The sequence below is a fragment of the Sciurus vulgaris genome, assembly GCF_902686455.1.
Source record: "Sciurus vulgaris genome assembly, chromosome: 13".
Classification (NCBI taxonomy): Eukaryota; Metazoa; Chordata; class Mammalia; order Rodentia; family Sciuridae; genus Sciurus; species Sciurus vulgaris.
This window is the reverse complement of record NC_136474.1, coordinates 31193751-31219413: the sequence shown is the minus strand read 5'-3', so window position 1 is coordinate 31219413 and position 25663 is coordinate 31193751. Positions and strand designations below refer to the sequence as shown.

The 25663-nt window shown below is 36.5% G+C and overlaps 1 protein-coding gene across 4 annotated transcripts in view; it reads left to right on the top strand.

The window, feature by feature from the left end:
* The first annotated feature begins 2052 nt into the window (after positions 1-2052).
* SPTLC1 (serine palmitoyltransferase long chain base subunit 1) overlaps positions 2053-25663 on the top strand; it is a 73686-nt gene continuing 50075 nt past the window's right edge. For 2 of the 4 annotated variants that reach the window (XM_079108629.1, XM_079108631.1), the window contains exons 1-3: positions 2053-2267; positions 3451-3558; positions 4406-4500. In XM_079108629.1, the coding sequence (XP_078964755.1) occupies positions 2211-2267; positions 3451-3558; positions 4406-4500 (260 nt within the window). In that variant the 5' untranslated portion in view covers positions 2053-2210. The remainder of the gene's footprint in view (positions 2268-3450; positions 3559-4405; positions 4501-25663) is intronic. The other 2 variants (XM_079108630.1, XR_013758703.1) reach the window with 2 other exon arrangements.

Sequence of the window (25663 nt, the reverse complement as noted above, 5' to 3'; positions counted from 1 at the left end):
ATTCTGGAGAGAATATGGCAGCACTTATCAAAATCAGTAGCATTTTCTGACTAAATTTTCACCTTAAGGAAGCTAGTTGGAAATAGTCTGCAATGCACACAAAGATAAATGCACATAGAATACTGCTATTTATGGCAGCATTGTTTGTAATAGGGGAAAAACTGGAAACAACTTAAAAATTCACCAATAGGGAAATGTTTGAATAAACTGGACCAAGGAATATGCATAAGAAATTATTCTAAGAAATTGTTTACTGCAATTAAAAATAACAGGAGTTAGATGAAATCTTGAGGTGGTTTTAAATTGCATTTCTCTAATTACTAAAGATTATGAGCACTTTTTCATATATTTGTTGATCACCTATATATCATCTTCTGTGAAGTATCTGCCCAGTTCCTTAGCCCATTTATTGATTGGGTTCTTTGTATTTTTGGTGTAAAGTTTTGTAAGTTCTTTATAAATTTTGCAGAGTAGTCCTCTGTCTGAAGATTTTCTTCCACTCTATAGGCTCTCTTTTCACATTATTGATTGTTTCCTTTGCTGAGAAAAAGCTTTTTAGTTTGAATCCATCCCATTTATTGATTCTTGCTTTGATTTCTTACACTCTGGGTGTCTTGTTAAGGAAATCAGGTCCTTAGCCAACAGGATGAAGATTCGAGCCTACTTTTTTTTCTATTTGGTGAAGGGTCTCAGGTCTAATTCCTAGATCCTTGATCCATTTTGAGTTGAGTTTTGTACAGAGTGAAAGATAGGGATTTAATTTCATTTTATTGCATATGGATTTCAAATTTTGCCAGCACCATTTGTTGAAGAGGCTATCTTTTCTCCATTGCATGTTTTTGGCACCTTTGTCTAGTATGAGATAACCCTAAGATTTCATCTAACTCCAATTAGAATGGTTATTATCAAAAACACAAGCAATAATAAGTGTTGGTGTGAATGTGGGGAAAAAGGCACACTCATAGGTTGCAAATTGGTGCAGCCACTCCAGAAAGCAGTATGGAAATTCCTCAAAAAAGTTGGAATGGACCCACCATTTGACCCAGCTATTCCACTCCTCCCCTTACACCCAACAGACTTAAAATCAGCATACTACAGTGATTCAGCCACATCAATGTTCATAGCTGCTCAATCACAATAGGTAGATTGTGGAAACAACCTAGAGCCCTTCAATTGATGAATGGATACAGAAACTGTGGTATATCTACACAATGGAATATTATTTAGTCATAAAAGAAGAATAAAATTATGGCATTTGCAGGTAAACGGATGGAGTTGGAGAATATCATGTTAAGTGAAATAAACCAAGTCCAAAAAACCAAAGGCTGAATGTTTTCTCTGATAAGTGGATGATGATACATAATGGGGGTGGGGGCAAGAGAAGATTGGAGAAACTCTGGATGGTGTAGAGGAAAATGGGGCAGGGAGGGGTGGGGGAAGGATTGATAGTAGACTGAGACTTACAGTATTACCCTATGTATATGTATGATTACAAGATGTGAATCTACATTGTGTACAACCATAGAAATGAAAAGTTGTATCCCATTTGTGTATAATAAATCAAAATGCAGTCTGTAAAAATAAAAATTAAAAAAATAACATCAAAAAAAGCAGGAGAAAAGTAAACTGTAGGAAGATATTGTCCCTATGAGCAGAATTACATTTAAGAAACCCAATCCAATTATGTGCCCGTGCATGATCTTGGCATTCATTCAAAGAATCTGAAAGTCCCATATCAAACTCTTCTGTGAATTAATACCCTCAAAACCTTAGACCATGCGTGAATGTTTTTGTATAGATTTCTGGGGTTTTTTAAAAATGATGACGCATTCCCGAAAAACGTAATTTAAAACTTAAAGAGTATGCTGCGATCTCTCTCTGACTGTCAAGGGCAAGGGTGGTTCATTACTATTCTCTGGGCAGTGAATCCACGGCTGCTCCCACTCCAGGCTCAAGCTTTGGGAGGAACTTGCCCGCCGCTTCGCCCCGCCCTCACCCATCCAAGCCCCTCCCTCTTCCTCAAGCTCCTCCCCTCCCGCCGGAGGCCCCTCTTCCTCCGCCCCCACCCCATCCTTTCGCTCCCCGCAGGCCTCCCTCGGCTCGGTGCTCAGCGCCAGGCGGTGCGGGGCGCAAGGACGTCACTAGGCCGCGACGCGCACTGTTTGACATACTTGTGACCCGCCTTCCGGAAGGAAGCTCAGCGGCTGACCATGGCGACCGCCGCGGAGCAGTGGGTCCTGGTGGAGATGGTACAGGCTCTCTATGAGGTGGGCTCCGCGGCCCGGGAGGCCCACGAACACCCCGGCCTTGGGGAGGGTGAGACGGCGCGTGTGGATCTGCGGTCGGAGGCCTCGGCTGGGCTGACCCACGTCCCGACTTGGCGTTCCTGGCTGAAAGGGCTCCCGGAGTTCCCAGTCCCAGCTGCCGCGCGTAGGGTGTGGGGAGGGACCCGCCAGGGCGCGGACCCAAGGTCTGGATTTGAGCCGCACCTTTCCGGGTCCCTGGGGGCGCGGGAAAGGAGAACGCGCGAGGCGGCCCAAGGGAAACAGCGGGAGAGTTAGGACTAATGGATGAACCGAGTTGGTGAAAGGAAGAGTGGAAAATCACTGTCCGTGGAGGTCCGAGGGAAATGAAGTTCTTGAAAGTGTGGAGCACTTAACAGCAGAAAGCATTGTAAAAATTGGAGCCTGTTTTTGTCAGGGCCGGGGAGGATGGATTAGAAAATAAGCATTATTTATGCATTGACTTGAAAGTTTATATATGAATTTCTCAGCAGTTTTCCAGTCTCCAAATTCTGGTGTATTTGTTCTTTAAATTATGTTGAATCATTGTCACTTTCTGTCTAATGCTTGAAGATAATTTGCTTAAATTTCTAAATGCCTTTTTTGAAATGATTTTTCCAATAACAACCCACTAAAGTATAGAACCCCATAACTAACTGATTGAGGGTTTAGTTAATATCTGGAATGTTCCACAGGAAAGTCAGCCTGGCCTGAAAATATAGTTAAACAGAAGAACTGAGATAGATTATGGCAACTGGTTTCCACATAACTATTAGCTTCTCTTGGGGTAGATAGATGGAGGTGATAAAAGCCTTATTAAGCTGTGAAATGTTTTGTTAGTCATTTCCTACCAGTAAAAAATTAAATTAACCTGAAGGGTCTGATAGTTTGTAGTGTTTTAAATATTGGGGTTATGTGTCAGATTTTTAAAATTTCATTTTTATTCGTAAAGAGATTTGAAAAACTGAAGCATTAGAGGTTTTTCATGGGGAGGAGAAATTGTCTACTGTTAGAAATTCGAAAAGGAAATTGATAGATGTTAAAAGACCTTTGAAGTATGTTTTAAGAAGAAGTAGATTAAAGTTCAAGAGAGGCAGTATGCTAAATGTTATGTTCAGACTGTGGAAGTGTATATTTTTTTTATTTTGTTTTTATTTTATACTCCTAGGCCCCTGCTTATCATCTCATTTTGGAAGGAATTCTAATACTCTGGATAATCAGACTTCTTTTCTCCAAAACTTACAAATTACAAGAACGATCTGATCTTACAATCAAGGTAAGAAATTAAATTTCTGGGGTATGATTGTAATTGGTACATCTGTCTAAAAAGGAATTGTGGTGACTCATCTACACAGGATATGTTAAAATGTTCTCTGAAATGTAAGGAAGTTAAGATGATTGAAAGATTATCATAGGCAAAATATTGGGAAAGCTTGGAATAAAGTCAGATTCCAATGGAATGTCACGTTATAGTCCTGTATTTGCTGGGAGAAGGCGGCAGTATGAAAAACTATTGGATTTTAAGCTGAACTATTTCTGAACCCTGGGAGAAAGTTCTGCCTGTGATCTTCACAAAGAAGATTCGGAGTTAAAATCCTACCTACCCCAATCTTGATGTGTTGTGTATGTTAAGGGAGAAAAAAAATCCTGATCATAGAAATGAAATTTTCTTAAATGTCAGTCATACATAGGACCTTTAGCTTGTGATAAGGAAGGAGTTAAGGGCAAATACACAAAACTCGAAAATGATTCTGTTTTCATTCTATAGATAGGTAGGGTATTTCCAATAGTGTATTATTTATGATTTCCATTAAAACCCATAGTTTGGTGGGGGAGGGTTTGTTTGTTGATATTGGTGATTGTACCCATGGGTGTATAACCATTGAGCCACATCCCTAGCTCTTTTTACTTTTTCATTTTGAGACAGCCTTGCCAAATTGCTCAGGGCCTCACTAGGTTGCTAAGGCTGGTCTCAAACTTGTAATCCTCCTGCCTCAGCCTCCAAAATCACTGCAATAACAGTTGTGGACCCCAGAGCCTGGCTACAACCCATAGTTTAGAGATTGCTGAAGACTATGAAATGACTAGCACTGTGCTGTGTTGTAACCCATTTTCTCCTGTAGGAAAAGGAAGAATTGATTGAAGAGTGGCAACCAGAACCCCTTGTTTCTCCTGTTTCAAAAGACCATCCTGCCCTCAACTACAACATTGTTTCAGGGTAAATTGGTTTTGAAGAACTTGAATTTGGTTTTCTCTAGTTACATTTGCTGAAGTGCATACTCTTAGATGTAATGACCGAAATAAAACATTTAGAAATTTCTGGGAGTAAATAACTGCTTTAGTTTCCAGTAGAAAATTTTCTTTTAGAGATGGTGTGGGCATTTTTTTAAAGTGTTCAAAGTTCGAAGTTTTTCTTTTCCTCTAATCTTTTTCACCCAAAACAAATGCATATGCACAGTAATATTTCAGATGTTCCAGCACTAAAATGAAAAGCAACAGACTCCTGCTTTTGTCCCACCTGGTTTGTTTCTGATTTTAGATCTATCATAGGTTATCCTCACAACTCTAGATATTAATAGTATTCAGATACTTTTGTTTCTTTGATTCATCAACTGTAGATTTCAGCTATTTTCCCCAGAATATGAAGTAGGAAACTTTAGCTTATTTATGTCACTCCCCCTCCTAGCTTCCAGTGTCTGATCTATTTTTATTTAGTTCTACTATTGCTTATCTTTATTGTATTTTTTTTTTTTTAAATCAGGAAATATTTTCAGGTGGAGATGTAGCTCAGTGGTAAAGTACTTGCCTAGCATGTCTGAGGTCCTGGATTTAATCCCTAGTATCACAAGAAAAAAGAGAGAAAACAGGGAAAGAGGGAGGAAGAAGAAAAGAAGTACTTTAAATATACAGAAAATATCAGATACCTATATACCCACCATTAATATTTTCTGTCTTATTTCAAATATATTTTTAGAAAGAAAGAAAACATTACAAATTCAGCTTGGGAAAATCCCATCTTGAGACCACTGTCTCAAAGGTGGTGGACATCCTTTGTTTGCATTTTTACAATTTTACCATCTATGCTTGTGACCATGTAAAAGTTTAGCGTTCTATTCAAAAATGTTATGCAAGGTATTCTCCTGAGTGTGTTTTGCTTCTGCTCTAATCTAGGAGAGGCTTTTAGTTTTTTACTTCTGTGGATCTTCTAGTTTAGTTCAATTTGTTTTTAGTCTAATTTAGTTCAGTTTGTTTTATTTCCTGTTTTTGAGATGCGTCTTACTCTGTTGGTCTTAAACTGATGAGTTCAAGCATCCTCATGCCTCAGCCTCCCAGATAGCTAGGACTAAAGGCATGTGCCACCTTGCCTGGCTTGTTCTTTAGTCTTATAAAAGCTTTACATGTTCTAAAACCACACTTACCAATCTTTATCTCATAGCTTGGTCTTTTAAAGTCCTAAGAAACTCTGTTCTACTCTAAAGGTCTAATTTGTTTTTTCATGTGATAGTGGTCCCAGCATTATTAGTTGAATAGTCCATTCTTTACCTACTGATTAGAAATTTTTCTTCCTTTGTATATGAAGTTCCCTTATTAGGGATCTTAGTTTTATTTCTATTTTTTCAGTATATTTGTCTTTTTGAGTGCCAGAGCCTCATTCAGAAATACCAATCACTGAGCTACATCCCCAACCTTTTTTTTCATTTTGAGACAGGGTCTTGATAAATTACCCAAGCTGGCCTCTAGGTTGTAATCCTCCTGCCTTAGCCTCCTGAGTAGCTGGAATTACTACCTTGTACTATCACATCTGGCTGTCAAGGGCTTTCTTTTCATCTTTTATTCTTCACTGGGAGTTTAAGTTTAGCTGATTGAATTTGATTTTTTAAAAAATGCATTTGAGGTTTTTTTATTAGAAATTCTTTGAATTTATGGGTTGATTTGATATCTTGCTGATAGTAAATCTCACCACCATGTGCATGATCTGTCACTTATATACTTTGATTTTCTTCATAAAGACTTTCTTTGCTTCTACTTTTTACTTTCAGATATTTGTAATTCACATGCAATAAGAAAAAAATATAGAGAGATCCTTGTGTTAGGAAGTTTTTCATTACCGTGACAGAATTTCTCTGATAAATTTAAAAGGAGGAAAAATTTATTTTGATTCATGGTTCATAGACTATGTCCATGGTTACTTGGCCACCTTGCCTTGGTCTTGTGATGAGTATATTGTAGTAGAGAGCTCATGGTGGAGAAGGCTGCTCACCAGTGGGGCTCGGAAACAGAAGAGAGGAAGAAATCAGTGTCCCAGTTTCTTTCAAGGGTACATACGCAGGACCTAACTTCTTCCACTAAGCCCTGCTTTCTAAAGGTTCTGTCACTTAGCGTGGGACCACATGCTGACAACCAAGCCTTTAGCATATGTGCTTTTGAGGTGCATTTAAGATCCAAACCACCTCACCCTTGTACCCTTTGCCCAGTTTCCCTCAGTAGTGATGTCTTGCATAACTGTAGTAGAATACCACACCCAGGAAACTGACATTGCATGTTTCTCAGTAGATTCATCTCTAGGTACCCAGGAGTTTTCCTTTGTATCATGAGTAGCATCTTTTTCCTGTTCCTTTTCTTAATGCATTAGCTAAGACTCTTAATAGTCATGCTGAATAGGAGTGGTGACAGTAGTATTCTTGTCCTGTGCCTGATGCTAAAACATAATCTATATCAAGTTATATGTATTCCTTTCTTTTCCTAGTTTGCTAGAGAAGTTTATTGTTAACTCATTAAATTTTATCAACTGTTTTCGTGGTATCTATTCAGATAAGCATGACTTCTCTCATGAGCTATTAAGTTTACTGTTAAGTTCTCTTAACTTGTCATGCATATCCATTATTTAAACTTCCTTTTAATGAGGAAAACTGCAGTCTACCATTCTGCTTCACCCCAGATACCTAATTCTAGAAGGAATCACTTTCTATTTCTTCAGCTTTTTCTTATATTTACCTCTTTTTCTAAGGAATTTGCTCATGCTGTTATTTCATGCTCTGTTTTTTCTTTTATACCCATATTTTATTATATCCATTAACTGTGGGAGAGAAAGACTGGTTGTATAAAAACAGATTACTCTCCCCAGGCCTTTGTGTGGAAGAGAAAAAGGCAGCCTTCCTCTAGCAAGTGCAGCAGTGGGCCTTGGTTGTGGCGCAGTTCCCTGGGCGCCCTCAGCAGGACGCCTGCTGCTCAGCTATACCCAGCAGCCACACACCCGACTTTTCCCTGGCAGAGTTCAGTTTTTAGTGTGTACATTTTTTTAAATTTGTTCTAATTAGTTGTACGTGACAGCAGAATGCATTTATACATTTTGATAGATCATACATAGAGTGTAATCTTTCATTTTTCTGATTATACATATTGCAGGATCACATCAGTCATGCAATTGTATTTATATTTTTATGACTACAGTAATATCATTCATTAGTTAGGCCATTGCTATGTGACTGCATTTTCTTTTTTGCACACTTTTGTTTTCCTTGGTGTCAATCATTTTTCTTTGCTCACTTGTCTGGTTTTTTTGTGTTGTCTCTTAATTCATCTTCATTTTCCTCTAGTTGTCTAAATGTCCATTCAGAATGTTCACACACATTAGTTATCTCTTGGGTTCATTTTCTTTTTTCTTCCCAGAGTCCTGATTGGTTGTCCCTGGAACCTCAGGTCACTGTTATCCCAGGACTTTCTTCCTTTCTCCTGCATTGGCTGTTTGCTCGGTCTTCGGTTTTCACTCTTACATTAGTAGAATGTAGATAGATTCCTGGGAACGGTCTATGGAATATGAATTTTGTACATCTTAAAATTGCTTTTTATTTTGCCTTTTTATACAATACAGATTGTTTTATCGGTTTTCAATGATTTGTTAAAACACCTCAATTTCTATGTTCCTTAGCATCCTTTCTTTTTTAGTATGCAGAATATTTTGTAATCATAGTTATTATGTAAATTATTTGCAAAAACTACAAGAAAATAATTGAAGGATTTTTTTGTTTATTGGTAAATCATGTCTTGCTTTTCAGTTTTTGTGATAATTACATTCAATACTGACTTGACACAAAAATAAGTAAATTTTCTTTTCTTGAATTATTCTCTTTAGATAACAGCCTTATTGAGATAACCACATGCCATAAAATTCTTATTTTGAAGTATATGATTAAGTGGTTTGGGAGGATAGTTGGTCTTTTTTGTTTGGTTGGTTGGTTGTATTGGTACTGGGAATTGAACCAGGGTCACTCTGCCATTGAGCTGCATCCCCAGCCCTTTTGATTTTTTTGCTTTGAGACAGAATCTTGCTAAGTTGCCCATGCTGGCCTCAAACTTGTGATCCTCCTACCTCACCCTCCTGGGAGTAGCTGGAATTACCCTGCTCAGGTGTTTTTTAATATATTCACAGAGTTATGTAACTCTCATCGCTTTCTAATTCCAGAACATTTTCATCACTTCCACAAGAAATCCCAAATCTACTAGCAGTCACTCTCCAATCCTTCCTATTCCTTCCCTCCATACCCAGTCCTGGCAATCTTTCTGTATTATTTATTCTGGATATTTCATATGAAAGGAATCATACAATATGTGACATTTTCTGTCTAACTCATTTTACTTATGTTTTCAAAGTTTATCCTGTTTTGTAGCATATATCAGGGCTTCATTCAATTTATGACTAATGTTCTGTCATGTGGGTATAACCCTTTCTTTATACATTCATTTGTCGATGGAATTTGGGTGGTTTCCCCTTGAGAGTTAATGAAAGGAGAAAAAATATATATGTATGTATATAAATAACCCTATGAATATTTGTATACACATTTTAGTAAGTATAAATGTTTTAATTCTTTTGGATATATATCTGGGTCATTGCTAGTAAGTGCAGATTTAATTTGCATTTCCATGCTAACTAAATGATGTTGAGAATCTTTTCGTTTGCTATTGGCCATTTGTGTATCTTTGGAGAAATATCTCTTTAAATTACTTGCCCATTTTTTAATTGGGCTGTCTTTCTATCATTAAGTTATATATATTTTGGTTACAGTGTCTTACAAGATACATAATTTACAATTACTTTTTCCCATTCTGTGAGGGTTTTATTTCACTTCTTTGATAGTGTTCTTTGAAGCACAAAATTTTTTAATTTTAATAAAGTCCATTTTTTGCCTTTTGTTGCTTATGCTTTTGATCATATCTAAATAAGAAAACTTCTGTTTTTATATTTCATAATCCAAGTTTATGAAGATTGACTCCTTACTTTCCTTCTAAGAATATATAGCTTCCCCCTTACATTAGATTCATTTTGAGTTAATTTTTACATAGTGTGTGGGCTTAGGTTCTAACTTCATTCTTTTATAGATGGACATGCAGTTATCCTAGTGCTATTTGTTGAAAAGACAGTTCTTTCCCTATTGAATTGTCTTGTTGAAACTCAATTGGCCATTAATGTAAGGATTATGTGTTTTCAGGACTCAGACACTGAAATGCTCATTGGAAATCCTGTGTAAATGGTCCAGCCCTCTTTAATTTTTTTCAGTATAATTGGCATTTAATTGACAAAAAAAAGGTATATATTCAAGATATACATATACCTTTTGAAATGATCACCACAATTAATTGACGCATCCATCACCACACTTGGTTTCCGTTTGCCTGTGCTTCTGGGCCTGTGTGTGTGGTAAGGGCTTATTGAGTCAACTTCACTGCAGGCTGATCAGACAAGGACCTGTCTATTTGAGAAGATCCCAAACTTAGTATTTATGGTTTTTATTCTGTTGGCTATAAGTTTTCTAACAGGGGACTACTCACTTGTGCTGCTTTGAGGTTATAAAGTAGTTTCCAACATTTGGGAGCTGAATAGGAGGAAGGAGGCTCACTGTTCATTGTGTAACTTTTACACTTCACTTTGGCCCTCACTTGTCCTTAGAACTTTTCATAGAGTCCAAGGCCAGTCTTTCTTCAGGGTGGAAGAGGGGACCTAAGGAAATGACTGCTCCATTTGAAGATTCCCATTTAGTTTTGGCACCCAAGCTCAGAACTGTTTTTCAGGATTGCATCTTTGGTTTTCACTGCCAGCCTCAGCTTAGCTTTCTCTTGCTTCTGGTTGATTTATCAAATACAACATGTCAGTTTGCTTTCCAGTTTCCAACATATTGTCATCTCTTTGTCCTGCACTGGATAAGTTTAGACCTCTAAACTCTGGGCATTTTTGTGTACTTATTAAAGGGATCAGAGATTGAAGTGGTTTTTGTGTACCTGGTACTAAGTGGTAGGAAGAAATATAAAAGCAAGGTAAACAGAAAGAGAGAGTTGCATGGTTGTGTGCTTTTTGTGTTCCTTTCCTCTGACTTCTGCTGTGTATCTCTACCATATTTTACTTAGCCCTTTGCCCTGTGGTGGACACCTAAGCTGCTTCCTACTGCTATTAGAAATCCTGTGATTGATAGTCCCTGTAGACCTATGTTAAAGTTTCTCTGGGGCTAGAGTCCAGGATGAAGAACAAAGAAATGCCTGCCTAAGGTCCTCGTAGGACTTTTCTGCATCATTATCTTCCCCTGAGGTAGGGGTTTTTTCATTCACATCCCTCTTCAGCAATATTGTATTTTTTATGTTGCTCTTAACAGTTTGAGCCTGTGAGCATCATTTCATCAACATATTAGATGCTTGAGTTTTCCTTTTCTGTGAATGCCTCTTCATATCCTTATCTTTTTGTCATTGTTGTTGTTCTTTTTAGATCTACGTGACAGAATGTATTTACATATTATGCATACATGGAGTATAACTTACTCTACCTAGGATCCCATTCTTGTGGTTGTACATGATGTAGAGTTTCACTTGTCTTATATTCATATGTGAACAAAGGAAAGTTATGTCCTTTATTTACTTTATTATCTTTCCTAATCCCCTTTACTCTCTCTTCCCTTCATTCCCTTTTTATCTAATCCAATGAACTTTTGTTCTTCCCTCCCTTTCCCTTTATTGTGTGTTAGTATTGCATATCAGAGAGAACATCTGGCATTGGTTTTTTGGCATTGGCTTATTTCACTTAGCATGATTGTCTCCAGTTGCGTCCATTTACCACCAAATGCCATAATTCCTTTCTTCATGGCTAAGTAATGTTCTGTATTGTGCATACATTCCACATTTTCTTGATCCATTCATCTGTTGAACAGTACCTAGAATGGTGCCATAGCTTAACTATAGTGAATTGAGCTCCTACAAACATTGATGTTACCACATCCCTATAGTAGGGTGATTTTTAAGTCCTTTGAATATACACCGAGGAGTAGGATAACTGAGTCAAATGGTGGTTCCATTCCAAGTTTTCTGAAGAATCTCCATACTGCTTTCCAGAGTAGTTGGACCAGTTTGCAGTCACACAAATAGTGTATGAGTGTACCTTTTCCTCCACATCCTCGCCAACATTTATTGTTACTTGTATTCTTTATAATTGCCCTTCTGACTGGAGTGAGGTAGAATCTCAGTATAGTTTTAATTTGCATTTCTCTAATTGCTAGAGATGTTGAACTTTTTTCATATCTTTGTTTTTTTTTATTAAAAATCATAAATTTACATAGGGCAATGTTGTTTGATTCATTGTTATTTTTTTCCCTTTCCCCCCCACCCCTCCCACCTCTCTTTTCCCTCTATACAGTCCTTCCTTCCTCCATTCTTACCACCCTCATCCCTAACCCTAACCCTAACGCTAACCCCTCCTACCCCCCATTATATGTCCTCATCCGCTTATCAGCAAGATCATTCGTCCTTTAGTTTTTTGAGATTGGCTTATCTCACTTAGCATGATATCCTCCAGTTTCATCCATTTGCCTGCAAATGCCATAATTTTATCGTTCTTCATGGCAGAGTAATATTCCATTGTGTGTATATGCCACAGTTTCTTTATCCATTCATCAACTGAAGGGCATCTAGGTTGGTTCCACAATCTGGCTTTGGTGAATTGAGCAGCTATGAACACTGATGTGGCTGTATCTCTGTAGTATGCTGATTTTAAGTCCTTTGGGTATAGGCCAAGGAGTGGGATAGCTGGGTCAAATGGTGGTTCCATTCCAAGCTTTCTGAGGAATCTCCATACTGCTTTCCAGAGTGGCTGCACTAATTTGCAACCCCACCAGCAATGTATGAGTGTACCTTGTTCCCCACATCCTCTCCAACACCTATTGTTGCTTGTGTTCTTGATAATCGCCATTCTAATTGGGGTGAGATAAAATCTTAGGGTAGTTTTGATTTGCATTTCTCTTCTTACTAGAGATGGTGAACATTTTTTCATATATCTGTTGATTGCTTGTACATCTTCTTCTGTGAAGTGTCTGTTCATTTCCTTACCCATTTGTTGATTGGGTTATTTGTATTCTTGGTGTAGAGTTTTTTGAGTTCTTTATAGATTCTGGAAATTAGTGCTCTATCTGAAATATGATTGGCAAAGATATTCTCCCACCCTGTAGGCTCTCTCTTCACATTACTGGTAGTTTCCTTTGCTGAGAGAAAGCTTTTTAGTTTGAATCTATCCCAGTTGTTGATTCTTGCTTTTATTTCTTGGGCTATGGGAGTCCTGTTAAGAAAGTCTGATCCTAAGCCAACAAGTTGAAGGTTTGGACCTACTTTTTCTTCTATAAGATGCAGGGTCTCTGGTCTGATTGTGAGATCTTTGATCCATTTTGAGTTGAGTTTTGTGCAGGGTGAGAGATAGGGGTTTAATTTCATTCTGTTGCATATAGTTTTCCAGTTTTCCCAGCACCATTTGTTGAAGAGGCTATCTTTTCTCCGTTGCATATTTTTGGCACCTTTGTCTAGTATGAGAAAATTGTATTTATTTGGGTTTGGGTCCATGTCCTCTATTCTGTACCATTGATCTACCTGTCTATTTTGGTACCAATACCATGCCATTTTTGTTACTATTGCTTTGTAATAGAGTTGAAGATCTGGTATTGCGATACCCCCTGCTTCGCTCTTTCTACTGAGGATTGCTTTAGCTATTCTGGGTTTCTTACTCTTCCAGATGAATTTCATAATTGCTTGCTCTATTTCTGTAAGGTACATCATTGGGATTTTAATTGGAATTGCATTGAATCTGTATAGCACTTTTGGTAGTATGGCCATTTTGACAATATTAATTCTGCCTATCCAAGAACATGGAAGATCTTTCCATCTTCTAAGGTTTTCTTTAATTTCTTTCTTTAGTGTTCTGTAGTTCTCATTGTAGAGGTCTCATCCTGATACCTAAACCAGACAGAGACACATCGAGGAAAGAAAATTTCAGACCAATATCCTTAATGAACATCGACGCAAAAATTCTCAACTAAATTTTAGCAAATCGCATACAAAAATATATTAAAAGGATAGTGCACCACGATCAAGTGGGTTTTTTCCCAGGGATGCAAGGTTGGTTCAACATCCGGAAATCAATAAATGTCATTCACCATATCAATAGACTAAAAGTTAAGAATCACATGATTATTTCAATAGATGCAGAAAAAGCATTTGATAAAATACAGCATCCCTTCATGCTCAAAACACTAGAAAAAATCAGGGTAGTGGGAACATTCCTTAACATTGTAAAGGCCATCTACACTAAGCCCATGGCCAATACCATTCTAAATGGTGAAAAACTGAAAGCATTCCCCCTAAAAACTGGAACAAGGCAGGGATGCCCTCTTTCACCATTTCTATTCAACATCGTTCTTGAGACTCCAACCAGAGCAATTAGACAAACCAAAGAAATTAAAGGGATACGAATTGGAAAAGAAGAACTCAAACTATCCCTGTTCGCTGATGACATGATTATATATTTAGAGGAACCTGATAATTCCACCAGAAAACTCTTAGAACTCATAAGTGAATTCAGTAAAGTAGCAGGTTACAAGATCAATGCTCATAAATCCAATGCATTTTTATACATAAGTGATGAATCTTCAAAAAGAGAAGTTAGGAAAACTACCCCATTCACAATAGCCTCGAAAAAAATAAAATACTTGGGAATCAATCTCATATCTTTGTTGACCATTTACTTTTCTTCTTTGTTGAAGTGCTGTTCAGGTCCTTTGTCCATTTATCGATTGGATTATGTTTTTCTTGTTGGTGTTAAGTTTTTTGAGTTCTTTGTGTACCTTGGAGATTAATGCTCTATCTGAGGTAGGTACATGTTTTCTCCAGTTTGGAGGCTCTCTCTTCACACTCTTGTTTCCTTTGCTGTGAAGAAGCTTTTTAGTTTGATGCCGTCCCATTTATTAATTATTGATTTTACTTCTTTGCTTTAGGAGTCTGGTTGAAGAATTCAATTCCTAAGGTGACATGATGGAGTTGGACCTACATTTTCTTCTAGTAGGTGCAGGGTCTCAAATCTAATGTCTTCACCCACTTTGAGTTGAATTTTATGCAGGGTGAGAGAGGGGTTCACTTTCATTCTGTTACATACGGATTTCCCGTTTTTCCAGGACCATTTGTTGAAGAGGCTATCCTTTCTCTAATGTATAATTTTGGCACCTTTGTCCAGTATGAGATAACTATATTTATATGGGTTTGTCTCTCTATCTTCTACTCAGTTCCACTGGTCTTCATGTCTGTTTTTTGGTGCCAATACCGTGCTGATTTTGTTCCTATAGCTCTGTAGTATAATTTAAGGTTTGATATGATGCCTCTTGCTTTGCTTTTCTCATTAAGGATTGCTTCAGCTATTCTGGGCCTCTTTTTTTTTCCAGATGTGTGTCATGAAGAGCGTATTGGAATTTTAATGGTAATTGCATTAAATCTGTATAGTGCTTTTGGTAGTATGGCCATTTTGACAATATTAATTCTGCCTGTCCAAGAACATGAGCAATGTTTCCATCTTCTAAGGTCTTCTTCAGCTTCTTTCTTTAGGGCTCTGTAGTTTTCATTGTGAAGGTCTTTCACCTCTTTTCTTAGATTGATTCCCAAGTATTTTCTTTTTAATGAGACTATTGTGATTGCGATCCTTTATACCTAATTTCTCCTTCAGTTAATTCATCTCTGGTATAGAGGAACACAATTGATTTGTGCATTTTAATTTTATATCCTGCTACTTTGCTGAATTTATTTATGAGTTCTGGAAATTTTCTGGTGGAGCTTTTTGGGTCTTCTAAATATAGGATTATGTCATTGGCAAATAGGGATAGTTTGAGCTTTTTTCCTAATCATATCCCTTTTAATTCATTCTTTTACCTAATTGCTCTGGCTAGAGATTGGAGGACTATTTTGAAGAGGAGTGGTAAAAGAGGGCATCCTTGTCTCGTTCCAGTTTTTAGAGGGAATGCTTTCAGTTTTCTCCATTTAGATTGTTGACCTTGGGCTTATCATATGTAGCTTTTACAATGTTGAGGTATGATTCTTTTGTTCCTGTTTTTTCTAGTGTTTTAATCATGAATGGATCTAGAGATCCATCTATAGATAGAATCTGCATCTATAGATAATCATGTGAGTCTTTAAGTCTGTTGATGTGATGAATTTCATTTATTGATTTCCATATGTTGAACCAACCTTGCCCACTGTGACATGGTATTGTTTTAATATGTTTTCATATGTGATTTGCCAGTATTTTATTAAGAATTTTTGCATCTGTGTTCATCAGGAATATATGTCTGAAGTTTTTCTTTCCTTGATGTGTCTTTGTCTGGTTTTAATGTCAGGTACCATCTTTGTAGAATGAGGTTAGAAGGCTTCCTCCTTTTCTATTTCATGGAATAATTTGAGGAGGATTGGGTTAGTTCTTCTTTAAAGGTCAGGTAGAACTTGATTGAGAATCTATTTGGTTCTGGTCCTTTCTTTGTTGGTAGGCTTTTGAGGGTGTCTTCAATTTCATTGCTTGAAATTCATCTGTTTAAATTTTCTATATCCTCCTGATTTAGTTTGGGTAGCACATATGTCTCTAGAAATTTATTGATGTCTTCAAGATTTTCTTTTTTATTGGAGTATAAATTTTCAAAATAGTTTTAGATTATCATCTCATTTTAGTAGTATCTGTCATGATATTCCTTTTTCATCATGAATTTTAGTAATTTGAGTTTTCTGTCTTCACTAGCTTGACTAAGGGTTTATTTATTTTTTCAAAGAACCAGCTTTTTGTTTCATTGATTATTTGAATTGTTTTTGTTTGTTTCAATTTCATTGATTTTTGGCTCTGATTTTAATTATTTCCTGTCTTTGGCTGCTTTTGGTGTTGATTTGTTCTTCTTTTTCTAGGGCTTTGAGGTATAATGCTAGTGGGGTTTTTTTTGTTTGTTTGTTTTTTGTTTTTTGTGACTTTCTGTTCTTTTAATGAGTGAATTTAATGCAATTCACTTTCCTCCTAGCACTGTCTTCATAGTGTCCCAGAGATTTTGATAAGTTGTGTCACTATTCTCTTAACCTCTAAGAATTTTTTTATTTCATCCTTGATCTTTTTTGCTCTCCATTATCATTCAGTAGCTTATTATTTATTCTCCAGGTGTTAAAGTAGCTTTTATTTTTTATTGTTGATTTCTAATTTCTTTCCATTATGATCTGCAAGGTACTATCTTTACTTTTTTGTATTTGCTAAGAGTTGCTTTGTGGCCTAAGATATGGTCTATTTTAGAGAAGGATCCTTGTGCTACTGAGGGGATAGTGTTTTCAGTCATTGATGGATGAAATATTCTATACGTGTCTGTTGAGTCTAAATGATTAATTGTATTTTTTAGTTCCAAAGCTTCTCTATCCAGTGATGAGAGAGGCATGTTAAAGTCACCCAGTCTTATTGTGTGGTAGTCTGTTTGATACTTGAAAATTGAGAAGGATTTGTTTGATGTATGTAGATACTCCACTGTTTGGGGTATAAATATTTACAATCATTATATCTTGTTGATGTATATTTCCCTTAAGCAGTTTGAAATGACATTCTTGGTCCCTTCTGATTAACTTTGGCTTATAGTCCACTTTTCTAATGTGAGGATAGAAACCCCTGCTTGTTTATGAGACCTGTGTGAATGATATGTTTTTTCCCATCCTTTTACCTTCAGTCTGTGCATTTCTTTGCCTAAGAGATCAGTCTCTTAGAGACAGTATATTGTTGGGTCTTGGTTTTTAATCCACTCTGCCAGTCTGTCTTGCTTGATAAGTTTACACCATTTACATTCAGTGTTATTACTGAGAAATGATTTTTGTTCCTTGTCATTTTGATTTATTTCTGGTTTTTATTTTGAACTCCTTTCTCCTTTGATTGACTCTTCTTTTAGTGTAGTTCTTCCCTTTGCTGGTTTTCACTTTCCTTTTTCATTTCTTCTTCTTGAACTATCTTATTGAGTATATTTTGTTGTATAGGCTTTCTTGTGAGTTCTTTTAACTTTTGTTAATTGTGGAAGGTTTTTAATTTATCATCAATTCTGAAGCTTAATTTTGCTGGGTATAGTTTTCTTGGTTGGCATCCATTTTCTTTTAGAGCTTGGTATATATTATTCTAAGACTCCTAGCTTTGAGGGTAATGGTTGTGAAATAAACTGAGATCTGGATTTCTTTCCCTCTAAATTTGACTTGTCATTTTTCTCTGGCAGCCCTTAAAATTCTATCCTTATTCTGTATATTGGGCATTTTCATAATAATGTGCCTTGTAATGTGCCTGTTGTAATTTTGTGTATTTGTAGTCCTGTAATCTCCTGTATTAGATTTTCCATTTCATTCTTAAGGTTTGGGAAATTTTCTGATTTTATTTCATTGAGAAGATGGTACATTCTTTTGGTTTGTATCTCTGAGCCTTCATCTGTCCTGATAAATCTTAAATTTGGTCTTTTTACGTTATACCATATTTCTCAGATGTTCTGTTCATTGTCTCTTAACATCTTTTCTCCATGGTCAACTTTATTTTCAATACTGTATATTTTGTCTTCATTGCCTGAAACTGTCTTCCAAGTGGTCTAGTCTGTTGGTGATGCTTTCCATTGAATTTTTAATTTGGCTTAATTATTCCTATATTTTGAGGATTTCTGACTGATTTTTCTCCAGAATTTCTGTTTCCTTATTGAAATGATCTTTCGCTTCTTATATCTTGTCTCCATTTTCACTCCTTACGTCATCCTTTACCTCACAGATCAGTTTAATCATGAATGTTCTAAACTCCTTCTCTGACATTTCCTCCACTATGGTATCAGTGGATTCTGCTATTGAACTATCTTGGTTTGTTTGGGGCAGACGGTATAAGTCTAAGGCTGTAGAGTTTCTACCCTTTGGACTTATAGTGTTCCTTGAAGGCTTTCAGTACCTGTTTATGGGGAGACAAATAATAACAATTACCAAAGCAAATAATATACAACATTAAACCAAATAATTCCTGCTATGACATATACAGTGCTTATTGTCACAATAAACAAAATGATTTGATCACTTATTGCCCACAGTAATAACAGAAAGTTTGCAAAAGGGTTTACAATTTCGAATGGTGGACAGGGAGAGAATAGAAATGATGTAGGATGTGATTATGGGAGAGGAGGAAAGAAAATAGAAGTAAAAATTCAAGAAAGAGTGAAAAGGATAACTATAGAATTTGGTTCTTAGCAGAAGAAAAGAGGAGAAACAGGTAATTGAGAAATATAAAGTAAAAATTTTTTAAATTAAAAATAAAAATAATTCAAAACAAAACAAATATCCTAATCAAACATCATAGTCCTCACAATACTAAACAATGAAAAATAACTGGCTTTAAAAATACTAGAAATGAGAATAAAAAAAAAATATGAATATGTGTAAGTGTCCATGAACCATTCAGATCACAATTAAACAGAGAAAAGAAAAATTAAAATTGAAAAAAAAAAAAAAATCTTGATCAAAAGTTAAAATGTTGTTTCCTTTGGAATTCAGATGATTCTCATTTTCCCTTCTCAGCAGTATTAGGTGGTTTGGCCTCTAGTGTGATGCCTGCTCCACCCTCAGGGTGGGGTTCCTAGAGTTTAAGAGGAAATCCCATAGGTGGAACTCCTGGAGGCAGGGTTTAGGCTTAGGTAGTCTACCTTTTATGTTGAATGACGATTGGTCTGAAGATTTTCAATCAGTGTACCTCCAGGGCCCAGCAGTTGCTGGTCCACACTGGAAGACCGTACTCTAGGAATCTTCCCTGGGTCTACTAGTGCAGTGGAGGAGCTAATTATTAATCCACTCCATCACCTGCAGACCCCATGTTTCCTAGTCTCTTGGGTTCAGTCTCCAAACTCAATCTCTCCTACCCCTGCCCTTTTGAATTCCTGGCCAGGTGCTGGTTTCCACAATCAGTAATAATTATTCTTTCTCTTCTGTTTTCAACTTTACTCTGTTTACCTTGTACATAATTGGATTTTAAAAGCTCAATCAGTATCTTCATCTTTTAACTGAGGGATTTGTTTACATTTATTGTGATTACTAACTTATTTGTATAATAAATATTAATACTGCTGAAATATGAGGTAATTCATAATTTTCCTAGGAAAATTTAAGGCAGTTTTTGGCCACGTTGATATGTAAAACTAAGTGGATGTATAAGAAATAGCCAAAAGTAATCTATTTAACTTAATCACACATATATTAAATCTCATCGTGCAAATAATATTATTTAAAAATATTGAATTACCCCTTACCTCGTGCAATAATTTTATTCTAATTCTTTACAGACATCTTGGATACCATATTTATCATTTGAATCACTTCACATATTATTTTTCAAGGTGTCACTTTCACATCTTTGTTAATACTTGAGATCCATACTTGCTTAAATCTGTGTATTTTGCCCAAGTCTCAAATACCTATTCACTGTGATTCCTACACTTGACCCCTGTGTTAAAGCTTTTTGTTAGTGTCTTTTTAAAAAAGCTTTATTTACTTGATTGTTGAGTACTTTCAATTTGAAGTCTCATTTCCTAGGAATATGTGATTTGGCTGGGAATATATACTATATTTTTGTCAAATTATTTTACCTCTCTGTAAGAAGGGGAGAGGGAGAGAGAAGGAAAGAGGTAGTAGAAAGAAGAAATTATTTCTTTAGACTACCCGAAGGTAGAACTGATAGAGATCATTTCTGACAGTAGTTAGGATTAGGCTCTCCTCCATATAATAGGAAACCCAGACTTCCATGGTTTAAGCAAGGTAGCTGTTAATTTCCCCTCACCTGTAGGCAAAAGAGGGACAGCTCCACAAAATATTCAGGGACCCAGATTCCCATCCTGCTATTCTACCCTTGAGGTATGTGGCTTCTATTGATAAGTCACCTTAAAACAAGGTGGTAGGCCAATCAGATCACGTTATGCACATGTACAAATATGGTGTACCAAATCCCACTGTTGTATATAATTATAAGGCACCAATGAAATCTTTAAAAAATAAAAAGAATTTTTTGAACTGGAAACTAGTTAATATAGTATCTGGGGAATAAAGCCCAGAACAAGAACAACCATTCTTGTTATTCTATTTTAATTAAAAATCCTAAAAATAATAACTATTATTTAAAAAACAAAAGAGGTCCTTTTCTTCTTTGTCAGCTTGGCAGCACTGATCACACCTAGTTGCAGAACAACTGGAAAATGCCTCTCTTAGTCCAGGTGGCAGGGAAGGAACAAGAGAATACATGTTGGGCTGGCTTCTGCTGCTTCTGTTACACAAATACCTGATGTAATTGCAGGAGTGCCCAGTGATGTGAGAGACTGAGGGCTCACCTGTGTGGCTACTCCCTGTTACCGAAGGATAAAACCCAGGAGGAAATGACTTGTAGACTCTATTTTGAGCATCATCTTTTCTAAATGCCATGCTTTTATTGGTTTCTTTTCTCTTTTCCCTTGCATTCTATCTTCCTGATCTCATTTTCTCAATTAAGTTTTCTTCTTTCTTTCTTGACCCTCATGTTTAACATAAGCATCTCCTATCTAACTTTCCAATCAATATTTCTCTTCTCCTTACTGAGCAGGATTGGGATGTTCTCTGCTCTCTACTTCAGTTATTCCCCACTCCCACCTGCCTCAGTTCCCCCCATCTTACACCCCCTCAGATTATCATTTATAAGAATCACCACTGTTTACCAGTTTCTTTGCTGATCTTTGAGTATTTATTGCTTTATCCATCCTACTTCTTTGAACTTAAATTTTTTTTTTCCTAAAACATATTCTGTTAGATCCTTCAGTAGGGATTTGTAGACGATAATCTCTATCTCTTATTGAAAATTGTTTTCATTTTACCTGTTTGAGTGACTGTGGGAAATGATTTCTGGGTGGGTATTTTCCCTGCAGCCCTTGGAAAATTCCCCATCATATTCTGGTCACTGTTTTGATGAAGCTAATATCAGTGTAATTGGTGCCCATCTTTTGTTTTACCTAGAGGCTTTAACAATTGTTCTCTTTATTGGTAGAATTCTGTAGTTTGACTATATATTTATTTTATTTTATTTTTATTTTTACAGAGTGATTTTGATTCATTGTACACAAATGTGGTACAACTTTTCATTTCTATGGTTGTATACACTAGAGTCACACCATTAATGTGATCATACATGTACATAGGGTAACTATATTTATCTCATTCCACTCTCTTTCCTTTCCCCTCACCCTTCCCTTCCCCTCTACATAATCCAGTGCTCCTCCATTCTTCCTTACTCCTCCCCACCTCACTCTCCATTGTATATCATCATCAACTTATCAGAGAAAACATTTAGTCTTTGGTTTTGGGGATTGGCTTATCTCACTTAGTATGATATTCTCCAATCCATTTACCTGCAAATGCCATAATTTTATTTTTTATGGCTGAATAATATTCCATTGTGTATATATAATCATAGTTTCTTTATCCATTCATTTATTGAAGGGCACCTAGGTTGGTTCCACAATCTAGCAGTTGTCAATTGAGCTACTGTAAACATTGATGTGGCTACCTTATTTTGTACTATGCTGACTTTAAGTCATTTGGATATAAACCGAGAAGTGAGATAACTGGGTTGAATGGTGGGTCCATTCCGGGTTTTCTGAGAAATCACCCTTTTGCTTTCCAGGGTGTCTACACCAGTTTGCAACTCCACCAGCAATGTATGAGTGTGCCTTTTTCCCCACATCCTCGCCAACACTTATTATTGCTTGTATTCTTGATACTAGCCATTCTAATTGGAGTGAGATGAAATCTTGGGGTGGTTTTGATTTTCATTTCTTTAATTACTAGAGATGTTAAACACCTTTTCATATATTTGTTGATTGCTTGTATATCTTCTGTGAAATATCTCCCCAGTTTCTTAGCCCATTTATTGATTGGGTTCTTTGTATTTTTGGTGTAAAGTTTTGTAAGTTCTTTATAAATTTTGCAGAGTAGTGCTCTGTCTGAAGTGTGTGTGGAAAAGATTTTCTGGGCTGGGGAGATAGCTCAGTTGGTAGAGGGCTTGCCTTGCAAGCACAAGGCCCTGGGTTCAATCCCCAGCACTGCAAAAAAAAAAAAAAAAAAAAAAAAAAAAGATTTTCTTCCACTCTATTTTCTTCCACTCTATAGGCTCTGTTTTCACATTATTGATTGTTTCCTTTGCTGAGAAAAAGCTTTTTAGTTTGAATCCATCTCTTTTATTGATTCTTGCTTTCATTTCTTGCACTCTAGGAGTCTCGTTAAGGAAATCAGGTCCTAAGCCAACATGATGAAGATTCAGGCCTAGTTTTTCTTCTATTTGGTGCAGTCTATGGTCTAATTCCTAGATCCTTGATCCATTTTGAGTTGAGTTTTGTACAGGGGAGAGATAGGGGTTTAATTTCCTTTTACTGCATATGGATTTCCATTTTTGCCAGCACCATTTTTTGAAGAGGCTATCTTCTCCATTGTGTTTTTGGCACCTTTGTCTAGTATGAGATAAAACTGTATTTATGTGGGTTTGTCTCTGTGTCCTCTATTCTGTACCATTGGTCTACCCTGTCTATTTTGGTACCAATACCACGCTGTTTTTGTTACTCTCGCTCTGTAGTATAGTTTAAGGTCTGGTATCATGATACTTCTTGCATCACTCTTCCTGCTAGGGATTGCTTTGGCTATTAAGGGTCTCCTATTCTTCCAAATGAATTTTATGATTTCTTTCTCTATTTCTATGAGGTACATCATTGGGATTTTGATTGGAATTGTGTTGAATCTGTATAGCGCTTTTGGTAGTATGGCCGTTTTGACAATATTCTGCCTATCCAAGAATATGTGAGGTCTTTCCATCTTCTAAGGTTTTCTTTAATTTCTTTCTTTAGTCTTCTGTAGTTTTCATTGTAGAGGTCTTTCCCCTTTTTTGTTAGATTGATTCCCAAGTATTTTATTTTCTTTGAGGCTATTGTGAATGGAATAGTTTTCCTACTTTCTCTTTCAGAGAATTCATCACTTATGAATAGAAATGCATTAGATTTATGCATGTTGATTTTGTATCCTGCTACTTTGCTGGATACTTTGCTGAATTCATTTATGAGTTCTAGAAGTTTTCTGGTGGAGTTTTTTGGATCCTCTAAGTATAGAATCATATCACTGGCAAATAGTGATAGTTTGAGTTCTTTTCATATCCGTATCCCTTTAATTTTTTTCGTCTAATTGCTCTGACTAGTGTTTCAAGAACAGTGTTGAATAGAAGTGGTATAGAGGGCATCCCTGTCTTGTTCCAGTTTTTAGAGGGAACGCTTTGAGTTTTTCTCCATTTAGAATGATTTTGGTCATGGGCTTAGCATAGATAGCCTTTCCAATGTTGAGGTATGTTCCTACTATTCCTATTTTTCCCAGTGTTTTGAGAATGAAGGGGTGCTATATTTTATCAAATGCTTTTTCTGCATCTATTGAAATGATCATATGATTCTTAACTTTAAGTGTATTGATGTGATTACATTTATTAATTTTCAGATGTTGAACCGACCTTGCATCCCTGTGATGAACCCTACTTGTAATGGTGCACTATCTTTTATCTTTTTAATATGTTTTTTGTATACAGTTTGCCAGAATTTTGTTAAGGAATTTTGCATCTAGGTTCATCGGGGATATTGGTCTGAAGTTTACTTTCCTGGATGTGTCTTTGTCTCGTTTTGGTATCAAGTTGATACTGGCTTCATAGAATGAGTTTGGAAGGGTTCCCTCCTTTTTTATTTCATGGAATACTTTGAGGAGTATTGGTATTAGTTCTTCTTTGAATGTCTTGTAGAACTCAGCTGAGAATCCATCTGGTCCTGGGCTTTTCTTGGTTGGTAGACTTTTTTTCCCCCCAACTTTTAAAGTTTTTTTTAGATGTTGATTAATGTTTATTTTATTCATTTATTTTCATGTGGTGCTGAGAATCAAACCCAGTGCCTCACACATGCTAGGCAAATGCTCTACCACTGAGTCACAGCCCCGGCCCATGGTTGATAGGTTTTTGATGGCTTCTTCTATTTCTTTGCTTGAAATTGATCCTGATTCAGTTTGGGAGGATCATCTGTCTCTAGAAATTTGTCAGTTTTTCGAGATTTTCAAAATAGCTTCTAATTATGTTTTGTCTTTCATGCAGTTTGACTATAATGTGTCTTTCTGTAATTTATTCTTATCCTGTTGAGATGTATTTTTCCTTTTCAGTCTGATTCCAGTCTTACATGACTTCTGACAACTTTTAGTTGTTATCTATTTGAATGTTATTTCTGTCCTTTTTTCTCCATTGTTCCCTTCTGGAACTTCTTTCCTTCATGTTCAGTATGTGCTCATTCATATTTTTTAGATTTCTTTATATTTTCTCGACTTTATCTTTCATTTTTCTACAGTGTCTGGGTATTTAAACTGTATCTTAGATTTCTAATTTTATTGACACTTAGTTTTTATTTCTGGAAGTAACATATGCTTATTTTTACATCTGCCCATCCTTTTATTCACAGTGCCTCAACCTTTGCTTCTGTTTAGGCTTTTGGTCCTTAACATCTTGTTCTGGCATCTCAAGTTTCCAGGTAGTGGTCCCTCTGTGTCTCTTTTGCCTGCTGACTCTCACTCATGGAACGGTTGTGATTGTCTTTGGGAAGGGTTTTCTCTTCTCTCCTTTGAGTCCTCTCAAATCTTGATTGTGAGGTCATCTTTGGTTTGATTTGCTTCTGCAAGGTACCCTGTAGTGTTTTAGACCCCAGGATCTAGTACCTTGTATGACACTTCTTCCTGGTAGCCTGCATAGAAGACAGGTAGGAGACTTCACTTTGCACTGGATGCTGATTTCCTTCCCTGCTCCAAGTGCTAGACCAAAATACCATCCTTATATCATGTCAGTCTGTCCTCTGGCAGCTTAGGGTTGTGGTCTGGAGCTGAGGATGTACTTATTTTTGATAGTTTATTTTCTTTTTGTGTTACAGTTTTCATAGAATAGCCTCAATTCTCAGAGCAGCAACATCTAGTTCAGGTTTGTCTACCCAGGTGTTTTGTTTGTC